Below are 14,878 nucleotides of genomic sequence, written 5' to 3'. Positions count from 1 at the left end.
CCCACCTGCCCCCGCACCTGCCTGTGGGGACACCGCGCCCATCCGTTCCGTGTCTGGCTGGAACTCGAGTAGGTCCCACGCGGAGGGGAAACGAGAGAACGGACCTCGACCTGAAGTCCCGCAGCAGGTGGTCCCGGCTGGAAAGGGACGGTCCCTCCAAGAGGGACACAGGCCGTTTTCTTGTGTCCCAGGAAGGGCACGAAGACCTCGGCCAACTTGAGGGGCTGACAGGGCCGGCACGGTGTCATGGGTCACCAGCACCATTTAGCTCCTTCATCACAAGGTAAGCCCCCTCCCCACAGACCAGAAAGGTGGGTCTCAACAGGCGAGGAGTGGTGCCAGTGCCACCCGCCTGAATCCCACGCAGACTCCAGTGCAGGGCCCCCGCCAGGGAGAGCCTGGCCTGTCCCAGCCCGGCCGGGGGCAGGGGCGGGGGCGGGGGGTGGAGGGGGCAGGGTGGGGGGATATTTTACAAGTACCCCGTTTTCAGACCAGGAATTCGGAGCAATTTGCAGCAACGTGGAAAACTCGCATGATGCATTCGATGGAAAATGGATGTCCAACAATGTGCACTGGGGGACCCCAAACCAGACCTGTGCCTGTACAACAGGGTGTCACAGGCATCATCCTGGGGGTGACCGGTAACCTCCACCCTGGGTGTTAATGATTAGCATCAGAGCACCAATGTTGAAGAGATGTAAAAATCATTCATAATGGTTTAAAAAATGTAAAAAGAAGGGGGGGTGGCTCAGTTGGTTGGGCATCCAACTCTGGCTCAGGTCATGACCTCACGGTTTGTGGGTTTGAGCCCCGCGTCGGTCAGGCTCCGTGCTGACAGCTCAGAGCCTGGAGCCCGCTTCGGATTCGTGTGTGTGTGTGTGTGTGTGTGTGTGTCTCTGCCCCTCCCCTGCTTGTGCTGTATCTTGGTCTCTCAAAAATAAATGTTAAAAATTTTTTTGAAAACCGTAAAAGAAAATACCCCCACCCCTTCCAAACTTCCAATAGAGCCAAACAAGGTGTTTGTTTTTGTCGAGTCTGTTCCGACTCCTGCGGACCACAGAGTGTGGGTGAGGACAAGCCGGACCCTCGGACCCTCCTGTGGGTCCGCTGGCAAGATCCTGTTTCCCAGCTGATGCCTGCAGCAGAGGGGGCGCGTGTGGCGTGGCGGGGGGGGGGGGGGCGCGCTGGGGACACCCCCAGTCCTCGGGGGAAACACCAGCCCGGTCTCCCGCGGGAGGGCCGCAGGCTGGCTGTCCGCACGGCTGGGACGCGGCACGGACCAGGCGCGGGCGGCGAGGCAAAGGAGACACCGGAGCACCAAAGCAGAGGCCGCAAGGCAGTTTATTAACACATCTTTCAAATTACAACACAGTTCGAGACACGCCTCCGTACGGAGTCACACAAATGATACACACAATACATTTTTCCAACCATGTCACCAGTGTTCCTCACACAGATTCCTGATAAAGCGTCACAGTGATCAGCGCACAGCGAGACGGGGCAAAGCGAGGCGACGTCCTTCCCCACAAGTGCAAGTGCAGTGTTGGGCAGAACACGTGAGGCCGGCCAACCCACAGGGAAGCAACTCGGTCGCGTGCCGGTCTCTGAACTCCCAACGCACTCCCAACAGACACAGCGTCAGGCTCCACCCGGGAGCTGGCGCGGGCCAGCTCGGCAGCGCGTGCGCATTACGGTTAGGAAGGATCACAGCGGGAGCAGGGACACGGGGTCAAACGGGCCGCCGCTTCCAGTGGAAAAGTGGGCGCGCTACAACTAACACTGACTCATGCACAAGAGGTCCTGTAAAAGCAGGGGTGAAAACAAAGGGGTGGTTAATCGCACGCTCCCCGCGGGCGGCAGGACGCCGGCCGGCATCTCGGGGCGCCACACGCTCCCGCAAGGTCACACTGCAAAGTAACAGAATCCGGACGTTATTCTCTCCAGCAGAGACCTGCAGGAACAAAGCGGGAGTGAAAACCTGTCAAAGCAAAGGGGGTGACGCAGTCGAATGCAAACGCCGTGCAAAAATGTTCACGGCCGCCTCGCACCCCCACCCCCGAGGAGGAATTCTAAATGTTAAGAGCAGACAGAGGAGTAAGAATAGAGCACCGTCAGCAAAGGACAGGTCCGTGGCCAGAGGCAGGTGGGTAGGAGGAGGGTGAGGACATCCAGAGAGGAGGAAGGCGGAGAAAGTGATTTTCCAGAATGGGGAAGAAGCTCCCTGTGGTGGCTGCTAGATGGGTTTGGGCGAGGAAGGTGCAAGAGAACAGGAAAGGGGGGGGCGGGAGGCCGCTGCTCCGGAGCCCCCGGGGAGGGGGTGGGGGGGGCAACGCCACAAAAGGACGGGGAGACGCCCCACACAGGAAACCGGCTCGGAATGCAAAGGCTGCGGGCTGGGCTGCTGTCGAACCTGAAAATTAAACGGTGGGATTAAAGGCGAAGACGGAGAGTTAGAATCCTCACAGAGGAAAGGCACTCCTGGCCCCCATGCCTGCGAAAAGCAAAGACGAATTACAAAAAAAACCAAAGGATCACTAGCTCTTCACTAGCTCTTCGGCTGAGGGTGTGAGTGCGCTGTGTGTGTTAGAAACCCTAAATCGTAGGGTCTAAGACAACGCTGCAGAGTGTATAAAATGTAAACAGACCTTTAAAAATCAGCTTCCACTACGTGTGCCCTTAAGATAAAAAGTAGTTGAAAAGAAACCATGCTACAAGAACGTCAAGGTCTACTCTCTAGAGTATATAAAACTACTAAATACAGAATATGTTAAAAAATAGCGTACCTGTCCAGTCTGTGCAACGTACTCAGAATTTAAAGGCTACGTTGTTTCTTTTTAAAGGGCCTGTATTTTTCTAGGTACGTTTTAAAATTAGTAAAATAAAACACAGCAAAACACCAACACGGTCTTTTTACATTTTAGTTGGTCAGAAATGAAAGGGAAAAAAAGTCCTCACTGAAGACGCCTGCTCTACCTGCCTGTCCTGACGAGAAGCCTTCCTACCAAAACCCGGCACAGGGGAGAGAGAGTTAAGAGTTTTAAAAACATTCTCTAGAAAAGGCAGGTTACAGCGTGTAAAACCAATGATCCTTCCCAACCATACGCTACCAGAAGAAGGTATACCTGGGATCCAATATGAATCAGCGAGTTCTGCTTTGGTTCTAGGACACAAAACCACGGGCGCTTTAAATGATGAAGATTAAATAGGTTGCAAAAAAACCTTACACAATAATCCTTAGGATTTAGCAGTAAATCAAGGCTAACCGCCTTTGGAGAGTTCATATTTACCAATGTCCAAAATAACACTCCATTCACAAGTTTTAAAAATAGGTGAAAAGGTTAATTGAAATGCTCATTAAATACAGTAAAATACCTACACTTTCCCCTAAGCGATCTCAGCTCCTGTGGCTTCCTTCACGGGGGGACAGGGCTGTCTCCCCACCCCGCAGCGATCATCCTCCCCACCCGTCAGGGATTCCCTTTTAGAATAAGGTCTCTTAAAAATTGGTAAAGAACCAAGGCGACCTTTCACAAGCCCCCCCACCCCCAACACCAAATAAACAGACAAGGCGGGGGGGGGGGGGGGCACTCAACCTGACTACAGGGAAATAAAATCAGGTCTAACAGTGAATATGTGAAGCCAGAACAATCCTACAAGCAGGAAGGGAGGGGAAATTAAAAATGACTCTGAGCAGGCCAGTATGACAGCAAAGGAGCCCAGAGCCATCTGCTGAGGGCAGCACCGGCCCGACTGGGGATGCATTTCTTGACAGCCGGACACGCGGGCTCTCTAGGGGACCGAGCGGGGAGCGCGCCGGGCATTCGGCACCAGACCTCCACCAGAACCCAACCGCCCGCGACAGGGTCCCTGTCAGTCCAGTGGTCTAGAAGCGCGTGGAGCTTACCTTCAATTAAATAACAAAGAAATTAAAAACAACGACAGCAAAAAAAGAAAAAAAGAAAAAAAAGAAAAGAACAAAACAAAAACCACAACAAGCCGAAAGAAAATTTAAGAAAACAAGAACGGAAGTGACAGGTTCTGCAAACAGCCCCTCTGAGCCAGGCCCTGCCTCGGGGCATCTCTGTACCTCCGCGGGGCCCCTCCTGAGGAAGGGCTCAAGGCCCTCCCGCGGAAAGGTGACCTCCCTGTGGGGCGGGTGCCCTCCTGTCCCCCGGCGAGAGGCGTCCACGAGCCCACCCTCCCGCATGCTTCTCGGCTCCACCAGCTGACTCCTCTGAAAAGAGTCAGTGTGTGAGAAGTTCATGATACTTAGTACAACTCCTTCATTCTGCAAAATTCTCCTCTCCCCGGTCCCAGGCCCCCCTGCTCCCCTCTCCCCTCCCCCCCCAGACACCTCTCCCAATCTCCTCCAGCAACAGTCTTCCGTTTACAAATTAAGCAAAACGCTCTTTGAAAAAAGCCCCCTGGGCGCAGGATCCAAGCTCTGTCACAACTTAGCAACGCTACAGAACCAGGCGTAAACAATGGTTTATCCAGGGCTGTTGTTACAAATGAAGAGAAGAACGACTCAAATAAAAAGTAGTTATGATGAAGCCCCTCCCCCCCCCGCCACCCTGCCCGCTCCCCACTGGGAAGGGCACAGACACCTACATAGGACGCTGCCTGTCCAGAAAGAGGGGGGACCCTCCACATTTGTTCTGGTAAAAAGAGACAGGGTTTCTCCCTTAGAATTATCAGTATAAGGACTTAACAAAAGTGGCCAGACCAACGGTAATGCAAGGTTATGCTCAGATAAGCGGCTAAGTGATCTTATATTACAGCACAAAATCAAAACAAGACAATGTAAAAAGAAAAGGTACCTCGGCTCCACACAATCACCTGTTGTATTTACCTCACGCCATATATCGGTATTTACTGACTTTAAGCTTCTTGAATTTGGAAACAAATAATACACAGGTCAGGATACATGTATTGACTTAACTACCATCTTTATAAAAATCGGATTTACACACAGACACATCAACAATTATGGAACGGTCTCCATTTAACTGTGATAAGACAACACAAAAGAACTAACAAATAGCTAAGATTGTTGCTGAATTGAAAGCGTTTCCAATTAACATTTTAATTTTAAAAGGTCCATATTTACATAGTATGTTAAATGCTTCTGCATGTCGTTTTAAATGCATGATAAATAAAGAACAAAGATAATGGTTGCAACAGATCTTCCAAAAGGGTTCGGCTTACGGTGGTCTGATTTCACCGCGAAAAGCGCACCGAGAATGGAAATAACGTTACTTTCTAATTCTGCTTCTTTCCCTTCCGCAGCTCCCTTTAAGGAAACCAAGCCTCTGCTCCGGGCCGGCCGGCACTAACTGCGGCCACTGCCAACGGCCGGGCGCACGGGGCCATTCTAACCAGGGCTTTACGAAGGCCCAGCTCCCCGTGGCCAAAGGCTCTCAAGAACACCACATCAAGAGAAGGCTCATGTGTGTAGACAGTTAACAGACACACATGTCCCGTGGCGCCCGTGTCGTCCTCGGACAAGGCCGAAAGCAGACCTTAATGTCACCACCAGGTCTTGAACAGCGGTGCCCACGCAGGACTGATGACTTCTCATCACTAACTAGGGAAAAAGCTCTTTGTTATGTGCCTACTTTCCAGAGACGATACGGCACACTCAGACTATTTCAGAAAATGGTAAAAAATTTTTAAGCTCATTTTATTGCATCAGTTGGTTCTTGGTGATAAAAAGCAAGTCCGTCAACTGAAAGCCTTCCCACTGCCCGGCACCGGCAAGGGGTCTGGATGTGTCGTAACTAGCAGGCTGTCAAGCTCGTGGCTTCAACGCAGCTCTCTGTGGACTGAGCCAAATAAACTACGCTTTTAAACACACGAACACATCCGTCTCTCCCTGTGACAACAGCGGACAGGACGTGCGTGTCGACCGAGGGTAGGGACAGGGCACGGACTGTGCGGACCCTCCCCTGGAGCACCACGGCAGGCCTGGCGCAGCTGAGTCAGGGGCTTCCTGGAACAAGGCGGCCAGGCGCCTCAGCTGGGGGGTGCACCCTGGGAGTGCCCGTTCGCTTCCTGGCACCTACACCTTCTGAAAAGCAGCCGCCAACACCCACTTCATCCTCCAGGCCTCCTCCTACCGCGGGATGCCACTTAGAACCCTCGCCACAGAAAGCCTCACGGGGTCTGAACACTCCCCTCCAGTTCGGGCAACTGAAGTTGCAAAAATATAAAATTTCACCTGTGCAAACACAACACAGGCTCACGCGGCCTGGGTCCCAGCCCCTGCGCGAAGGCTCAGAGGAGGGAGGGTGCCTGGTGGCGGGGGCTCCGGGGCTTCGAGCTGGTCCCCGCAGGGCTGACCGGTGGCATCTGGAGGCAGCAGGCTCCTATTTCCTCTAATTCTACTAGTAAACCTGCCGTGAAATCTTAGGTATAAAACACAGCTAAAAAGTCTGAGTATGCCTTAGTATCTGTTACTTGCTCAAATAGTTCAGGTCCACGTTAGTATAAACCCCAAACGGTGAAACTCGTTCTTGAGCAGAAATACAATAAGGCACTTTTTTAAAGACTTGACTGGAATGAACTGTACTAAACGTTGCTTTACGGGAAGGAAGAGTCTCACCTAAACGAGCCTACCCAGAACTCCTCAAGCAGGTTCGGGGCCACATGAACACATTTCAATTTCACTTTGGGCTGCACGGTCTGGGGAGGACAGCCATCCCTCACACCACACCCCACGAGGGGCAACTCGCCAGCACATGGGCCACCTTGCTCCTGGCTCTGCTCAAGGGCAGCACAGCCCTACTCAAAAGGCCTTCAAAAAAAAAAAAAAAAAAAAAAAAAAAAAAGTTAATCAGAGCAATGATAACCAAGTTCCTGAAGAATGTTGTTATGTCACAGAGCCAGGGACACGAATATGCTGCTTCGGGCCACATTTACAAAGAGGAACAAACCACACGGGGCCGGGCCGAGTGCCCCTGCCTCTGCCTCGCGGGGTAGTTGTGCAACACGACCCACCTGGCAGGGCTCCGGAAGGGCTGCAGGGTGACGGCGCCACAGGCGCCCTCTCTAGGCCCAGGGAGACACGGCGAGGCCTGCCAGGACTGCTGCCTTACTGGGGAAGAGCGGACAGAGGGGTGGGGAGTCCCCTCCACAACTAGGAACACACAGCTGGTGCTTCTGGAGTATTTACAAGAAGCAGAATCCGCCACACAATGGGCATCGCTCCCAACCGCCCTCACGTCCTGCTTGCCAGGACACGCGGCTGCCCGTCACCATCACCCAAATTTTAATCTACGTGCTTCCAAGAGCCTCGTGAGGGCTTTCTGAGAGGACAGCGCGGTTCCGCTCGGCTGGGAAGACCCTTGTCTAGCCTGCACTGAAGATGGGTGCAACCATTATCAAGTGTTCTTTGCTGTGGAAACTACTCAGAATTTGTGGCGCTAACGTCCCTTCCTGAACCTAAGTCACTGTGATCGGTCACACAGCACGATCACGAAGAACAAGGGCTACATGCATCGTAAGCACTTTGAAAACAAAAGAAACCGGAAAGTGTAGTTCTCTGTGGTGACAACAGAACGGGGAGCGTGTAACACCGGAGCCCAGGCCGCCACGTCCCCAAGTCCGGCTCTGCTGGAGTCCACGCCGGGCCGGCCGCTCTCCCGACAACAGTTACGCAAGACTGTGCGCGGAGAGGCCGTGCTCGTGGGGGTGTGCGCCGCGGCTTCCCTGAAGAAATCCCACAGCGAGTGTTCCGTGTCGGGTCAGCGTCTCCTGCTAAGATCACTCAACAATCAGGGCCACGTTTATGTGGGACAAATCTATCATGTGCCTGCGGAGAGGGAAAGAAATCGTCAACGCCGACCGAACTCCGCAGATGAGCGGTCAGGTCACCAAGGTATGGGAAACTACGATGGTAGGTCCCGACGGATGACAACTCCATGAAAACGCAGACAGAGATCAACGCAAAACCCGGGAGCCAATGCCCCACGCTGCACGAGGGGAAGGGCACGCATGACCGGCGCGTTTCTACCACGGCAGGTGGGCGCGCACACGTGTGAAACCACGGCTGCTTTGCTGGAGAGCAAACCACAGCGGGGAGGCTCTCCCGCCCGCTCCCACCGTCACCCCGACCACGGAATATACATGCTACCTGTGGAATTTCTGCTGAAATGCTAACGCATGAGCCGGTTCCTTGAACTTAGCTATGGCTTTCCGTTGCTGGGGAAGCATCTGTAAACTCTAGAGGGAAGAAAACAGAAAAACATTAAAATTTTTTTCTCAACGTTTTTTATTTATTTTTTGGGGGGGACAGAGAGAGACAGAGCGTGAACGGGAGAGGGGCAGAGAGAGAGGGAGACACAGAATCGGAAACAGGCTCCACGCTCTGAGCCATCAGCCCAGAGCCCGACGCGGGGCTGGAACTCACGGACCGCGAGATCGTGACCTGGCTGAAGTCGGACGCTTAACCGACTGCGCCACCCAGGCGCCCCAACAGAGAAATATTTTAAAAAAAAATTTTTTTTTTTTTTTTTTTTAATTTTAGAGAGTGAGAGGAGGGAGAGGGGCAGAGGGAGAAAGAATCTTGAGCAGACTCCACGCTCGGCACAAAGCCAGAGGCGGGACCTGATCCCACAGCCCTGAGATCATGAACTGAACCCAAATCAAGATAGATGCTCAACCCGCTGAGCCACCCAGGCGCCCTGAGAAACACTTCAATATCATGTTGTATACGCTTAAAACAAAACCCAGCATATTTATTTATACATCAGCTTTAATACAAAATACGAGTCCAGGCTGACACTTGGATCACTAAAGGAAACTATCTCCCCAGCAATTTTTCCTCCCTGATCCAGAGAATCTGTCCCCAAAAGCCATTCCCATGAGTGCACCCCCACCCCCGCCAACCCCCAGCCTGGTGTCAGGATCTGGCATCATCCGGCCACATGAGTCACTCAATCTTCTCCCTCAACCCTCCCTGTGAGGCCCAATGACACACACTTCTGGAGAGTCACCCCCCGTTTGCACACCTTCCTGCCACACAATTTTCTATGGAACCCTCACTGATTTTTTTTTTTTAAAGCAATTTTACATCACACAGGAGGAAACTGCTGTTTTGCAGGGGGACCCCACAATTACCACTGGGGTAAACCAAGGAGGCTTTCACACCTCCAGCTGCCCACAGCAAGGGACAGCTTCGCCAGTGGCGGCTGTCAGCACAGTCTGATCACATTTTGTACTGAGACACTCGATTACTAAGTGACATCTTAAATGAAACCCTTGGAGCCGAGGCAACCGTTCCAGAGGCCACTACTCTTTGTGCTGAAAACCACACCCTTTCGTGAAGAAGACGGACAGAAAGGATCCATCGAGTGAAGAGAGAATCTTACACGTCTGAAAGGAAGGTGCTGGACAGAGGGGACTCACACGCGGTCCCCCGGCTTGCCCTGAGGCCTTGGGGTTTAGGATCTGAGGATCCGGGAGGCCCAGGTCAGAGCACGAGACCTGTGTGGTCTCTCAGCCGGTCCCACTCTCAAGGGCCCGATCGTTCTCAAGCCCGCGGTGCCGCACGCAGTCCTGCACACCGTCCGGGTGCCGTGCAGGCTGCAGCCTCTGCCGAGAGCGAGGCGCGTAGCGGCCAAGGCGGGACCCCGCTCACAGCAGGACACGACGCGGGGGCCGCCACCCACCGTGCCTAGATGCTGTCTAGCGAAGTAGGACAGCCGGAAAACACAGCTGATGGAGGCACGGGACCCTGAAAAGTGGCGGCATATGTGGCTGTTTAATTGTAAAGCATTTATCAAAGATCTACGGTGGGAACACAAAAATACTCAAAAAGGTATACCGTACGCGAAGTGAGACGTCTCCGTTTTAATACCCACACGACATCTATCAGTCAACACAACTAGGAGAGCTCTCTGGAACACCCACTTTCCCAAAAGTCACCTTTCAGTGTTTACAAAGAAATGAACGGTCTCAAGTCTCCAAATAACATGGTGGGAAGGTGAGCACGCGGACCACGCGGACCACGCGGCCGAGGAGCAGCAAGCGGGTGGTGGGGACCCCCAACCCAGCAGGAGCACAGGCGGCAAGCTCGGGACAACAGGAGACTGCTCTCATCTGGGGTATAAAAGCAGAAGCAGGGTTTTCTAGAGGGTTCCACCTAGGGTTAAGAGCACCGGCAAAACGCCGTAGTTGGTCTGGAACGAACACAGGTGACTTCTCTTCCCCGGAGACGCGCTCGGCACTGTGGCCCCTCTGGCCCGGGGGACTCCCTCCAAGTCCTGCACAGAGACCCACTTTCTCTCCCGAGCCGCCAGCCTCCTCCACCCGCTCGTGCCTGTTCCGTGCCGCACCCTGCAATGGGTTCCAAAGCATCCGCTCAGAGCACAGGCAGCCCTGGGCACCTGCAGGGGGCCCGCTGCCAGGCCCCGCTCTCTGGTCCTGTCTGCGCCCCCTGGTGGGCGCCGCTCGCTAGTGCGCGCCCCCTGGTGGCTGCCGCCGCCACCGCGGCGGCCCTCAGGCAAGAATCCCAACAACTTCCCCAAATCTACCTCGTCTAAAAATACGACGTGTTCTTTAGGAACAGCGAGGAAAAAGCTAATTGCTGATGCTACCGCAGATAATTATTCATACCGTACAATTCACAGATGGAATCTGGGTTTCTGAAAATACCACAGTTTTGTTTGTTTATTTGTTTTCAGAAAAACATGTTTCCAGGTATCTAGGGCGATTTCACAATGTGAAATGAAGGCGCGAAGCTTCATTTTTACCACTGACCACATAAAACGGTAAAACGCCTGATGCAACAGAACTTACTGGGACCTAAGCAGTTTAGACCTCGGTCTGAGGAGGTGCCGGACGAGATGGCAACTCCTCACGGGGAAAGGCCTGGAGCTCAAGCAGTCAACACCAGCGATGAGAACACGCTCCTAAAATCTTCCTGGCTATGTCCTTCGTTTACATTTTCGTACCTTCTTCCAAAAACCAAACGACGTCTTCTAGGCAGAAGACTGAATTGCAGAAACTGTCCCTACCCCGCCATTTCTGACCTACGAAGACGAGAGCTCCAGGATTTCGTTACTGGGAGCAGAGGGGTGGGCACTGGGCGCCGGAAGCTGGAAGCCGGAAGCCTCGTGCTCCCCGGCTTCCACGGCGCAGAGCCACACTCGCACGAGCTAGCGGCACAGCCCCGCACAGACACCGGCTGGGCCAGAGCAAACCGGAAGCTGCACCGCGTCTCCGGGCCCACGCTCGCTCTGCTGCCGCGGCTGCCTCTCCCGCAGGCGCCCCCCCTAGCACGCAGGGGGCAAGGCCAAGGCACCAACTTCCGGCCTGACGCGCTTCCGTTTTCAGAGGGGAGACACCCGCACGTCCTGACGGTGAGTGACCGCGCTCCTCCACGTAGCAAAACGCAAGACGAAACCCTCGGCTGCGAGCCGCCTGCTCGGAAGCCCTGCAGCCCCCTCCGGCCCGGCCTCCGACAGCCCGCGGTCTCATCCCGGGAGGATGTCCGTGTGCACGGCACCCTGCCTCTTCTCCCACGGGCTCAGATCAACTACCACGTCGCGGGGACGCCAACTCAGATCAGCCAAAATGCCACGGGGACGCCAACAGGGTTGCGCAGCCCCGAAGATCTGTGTCGGCGTCCCGCCCCTCCGGCCGGTCGCTCTTAGCACCCGCGGGAAGTGCCTTCTGCCAAGAACAGGACGGTCAGTTTTAGACACAGTGGTGCTACCTGAGAGCAGCCCCACCGACAGGTCACGAGGAGCGCGTCCCCACAGGCCCCACCATAGCCGTGACTCACACGGCCGGGGTGGCCCCACTGAGGCAGGTCCCAGAGCCCCCGGTCGGCGGCAGACCGGTGTCCCCACAAGGCACAGGGGCCCCAAGGGGCAAACGGCAGCAACGATGGAAGCGTGCGCCACACGGCAGGCCCGACACCCAGCTCCTCGCAGGACCCTCTCACAGCTGCACCTGCCGCCGCGGGTTCGGTCCAGTGCCCGCGCTGCGCTTTTCCCCAGGGCCCCGCGTGCCCACTCTCCGTGCTGAGACCCCCGCCGCTCCCCGCACTGGCCGGCTTCCCTCCCGCTGGCCCCCCGAGAGCCCCAGGGCCGTCACACTGCCATCCCGAAGTCCTCTTTCCGTGGGCGTTACTGCTGGCTGCGTTCTCCGGACCCTGACGAGGGCCCCTAGTAAGCAGTCTTTCCATCGTGGCTTCAGATCACGTGGTCACACCCGTGTCTTCTCCCCCGATGTCCTGAACTTCAGAACCACCGACCTGAGATTCCAACTCTGTTGGCTACACCAGCCGGGCCTTGCGGCCGGGTCGGAACAGGACACTCCTTCGCAGCGGCTCACGCTCTCGCACGACCGCCCACGGGGGCTCAGCCACGCCAGCCTGCGACACCCGCCGCCCCGAAGTGCAGCGTCTGGGGGCAGGCAGACACCCCTTGCACCTGCCACCCCGTGGGGGACGAGGAGGCCATGCGTCTCCTCCAGCCTGCTCAGGCCGGGGCACCGGGAGAGCTACAAGGCGGCGGGTGGGGAGAGCCCGACAGAAAGGCCTAGACTCGAGACGAAGAAGAGAGCCCCGCTAACAGCCCGGCTGTGCCGCAAAGGACACCCACGGCTCGCGCTCCCCCTCTGGCCCCAGCCGGGGCACCGCCAGGACACGGGAGTGACGGAGGCGGTGGAGACGGCGCGGTGCCGGGTACGTGTGGGCACGAGCCAGCGCTGGCCGGCCTCATCCTCAGGGAGGGTCACGACAGGGGACAGTCATACTCTCACTGAGCGATCTCAAACCTCGTGCCTTTGTGAGGAAACTGCTTTTGTGTTTTTACACCATGACGTTTATTTACGGGGTAATGAATCTTTCTTCTTAGCACAATTTGAGGCACAATCTAGCAAACAGGGAACTAAAAGCAATTACACAAAAAAGCCACGGAGGTCCTAACTACCTAACTTCCTGATCTAAGAGCTACCTTGGCTTCCTGTCTCAGGACAGAGTGGGAGGTCAGGGTCACTGCTGCAGGAACGTGTGTCCGCCAGCCCACAGGGCACGCGTGCCTGGCAGTGACCGGGCTCCCTTCTCGCGGGGGCTGGGGTCCAGGCAGACGCGTCTCTCGGACCCGCTCACGAGTGGAATGCTGCGGCTGTGGCTGCCACGCGCCACCTCCCCCAAGATTCTGGGACCCGCTACCGCACTTCCCACGCCACTGCTGCCTTCCGGTTGTCACGCTTCTACAAGATCTGCACGTTGTTCCTCATCCTGGAAATAGCGAGTTGATTAAGGTCTTTAAAACGGACTTTCTAGAGAGCCTTGTGAGTACCATTGAAGGGAATAACATGCTAATCCGAGAGCCACACTGAGAAAGCCTCTCGGATTCCACAGCTCAAGGAGCAGAGGTCACATGCGGTTAGGAGTCTAACTTAAAAGCCCAGAGAAAACAGGGGACCTTCCTACTCTAGATAGCACCACCTGCTATTACACCGAGTGGACACGAGGTGGCGCCACAGTCCACCGCACACAGAAGCTTCTCCCGTCAGGACCACAGGAGGCCGGGGCTACCTGGCACCATCCCACCCAGGTTTAAACCATAACCAGTTCTCGTTACAAACATCTTCTTAAAATGTATACTTATCAGTATCGTTCTTTAGCTACCGAACACCAGCAGATGCTTGTTATACTAGTTTTTCAGTAAGAAACTTGGCATTCTGTGAACGTGGTATCTAAACATCGTACAGGCCCACTCCAAAGCATCCTCTGGGATACAGACGAGCAAGAGGAGGGCACCCGGCTTTGGTCCCCAGGGGAAGGGATGGGCCTCATGCAGGTGCGAAGCCCAGCCTGCCACAGCCAGTTCCCAGGGGCACCGGGGGCTTCACCTTCCGGAGACCCCACTGTAAGAGTGACTGACGTAACCTAGAAAGTTCACTCTCATCTTCCTACTTCTCTAACTTTCGAATTAAAACAAGGCATCAAATAATCCATCGCCGTTTTGGTCTGGCTTTACTTCCCACAATCAAACTTCGTAACATAATCATCTCGGATCCTTTTCAGAACAGAAAAAAAAAATCCATTCGAGAGACTATAAGCCCCAAATGCAGATCAGCTCCAAGCTGATTTTTGTGATGCAGCCACCGCCGCCCCCCCCCCCCCGCCCCGTTCAGCGTGAGGAGAGAGAGGCAAATAGCACCACTGCTCAGACATGGGTCCTGAAAACCACATCCTGGTCAAGGACACTCCAGAGAACGATCTAGACTCCGTGTGAGGAAGCAAAGCCACAAATGCTGACGGGCACACGTGGAGAGCACAGTGCCATCACTCCCGGCCCACGCGGAGACCGGGGCAGTGAGACCACAGCTCGAGCCTCCCGGACAACACCGGCCCTCAGATCCCACAGGTTAGGCTCTGCTCTGTTACATCTGGACGCCCTGCCTGACCCTGCACCTGGACCCCAAATTCTCAACCACCATTGGTGGGAGAGCCTCACACCAGCTTAAGCACATTTTCATGCATCTGAACTCTCCGGTCAGTCTGTTCCTGCAAATTAGTCATTAACGGTCTGGAAGGACCATCCATGAGCGCAGTGCTGACGCCTTCGGTAAGCGACAAGGGTCTCTGGCCGCACTGCGGAGTAAGGACGGCACTGAAAACAGAAGCCCGAGTTTCTGGCTCACATTCCACTACGACACACAAATAAACACTAGAAATCCCAAACTGACGGTGGAAGTCATGATACCTCGAGAAGAGGGTGCTTTCCGGAAGGGCTTTCACCTACTCCTCACGTTTAATAATTCTCAACATCAGACACTTAAGACCTGTTGAAAATTATTTGTGTCACCTCTAGTCTGAAAATGTCCCCCCGCTCGCTCACGCAGCAAGAGACTGGAA

The 14,878-nt window shown here is 54.9% G+C and overlaps 1 protein-coding gene across 5 annotated transcripts in view; it reads right to left on the bottom strand.

The window, feature by feature from the left end:
• Nucleotides 1–1,322: 1,322 nt before the first annotated feature.
• RBM33 (RNA binding motif protein 33) overlaps nucleotides 1,323–14,878 on the bottom strand; it is a 140,161-nt gene continuing 126,605 nt past the window's right edge. For all 5 annotated transcript variants that reach the window (XM_043590478.1, XM_043590479.1, XM_043590481.1 and 2 more), the window contains 2 exons: nucleotides 8,135–8,223; nucleotides 1,323–7,813 (listed from right to left, as the gene is read on the bottom strand). In XM_043590478.1, coding sequence (XP_043446413.1) covers nucleotides 7,765–7,813; nucleotides 8,135–8,223 — 138 coding nt within the window. In that variant the 3' untranslated portion in view covers nucleotides 1,323–7,764. The remainder of the gene's footprint in view (nucleotides 7,814–8,134; nucleotides 8,224–14,878) is intronic.

This window comes from Prionailurus bengalensis, chromosome A2, assembly GCF_016509475.1.
Source record: "Prionailurus bengalensis isolate Pbe53 chromosome A2, Fcat_Pben_1.1_paternal_pri, whole genome shotgun sequence".
Lineage (NCBI taxonomy): Eukaryota > Metazoa > Chordata > Mammalia > Carnivora > Felidae > Prionailurus > Prionailurus bengalensis.
The sequence above is the reverse complement of the archived record's forward strand: the minus strand, read 5'-3'. Positions and strand labels throughout refer to the sequence as shown.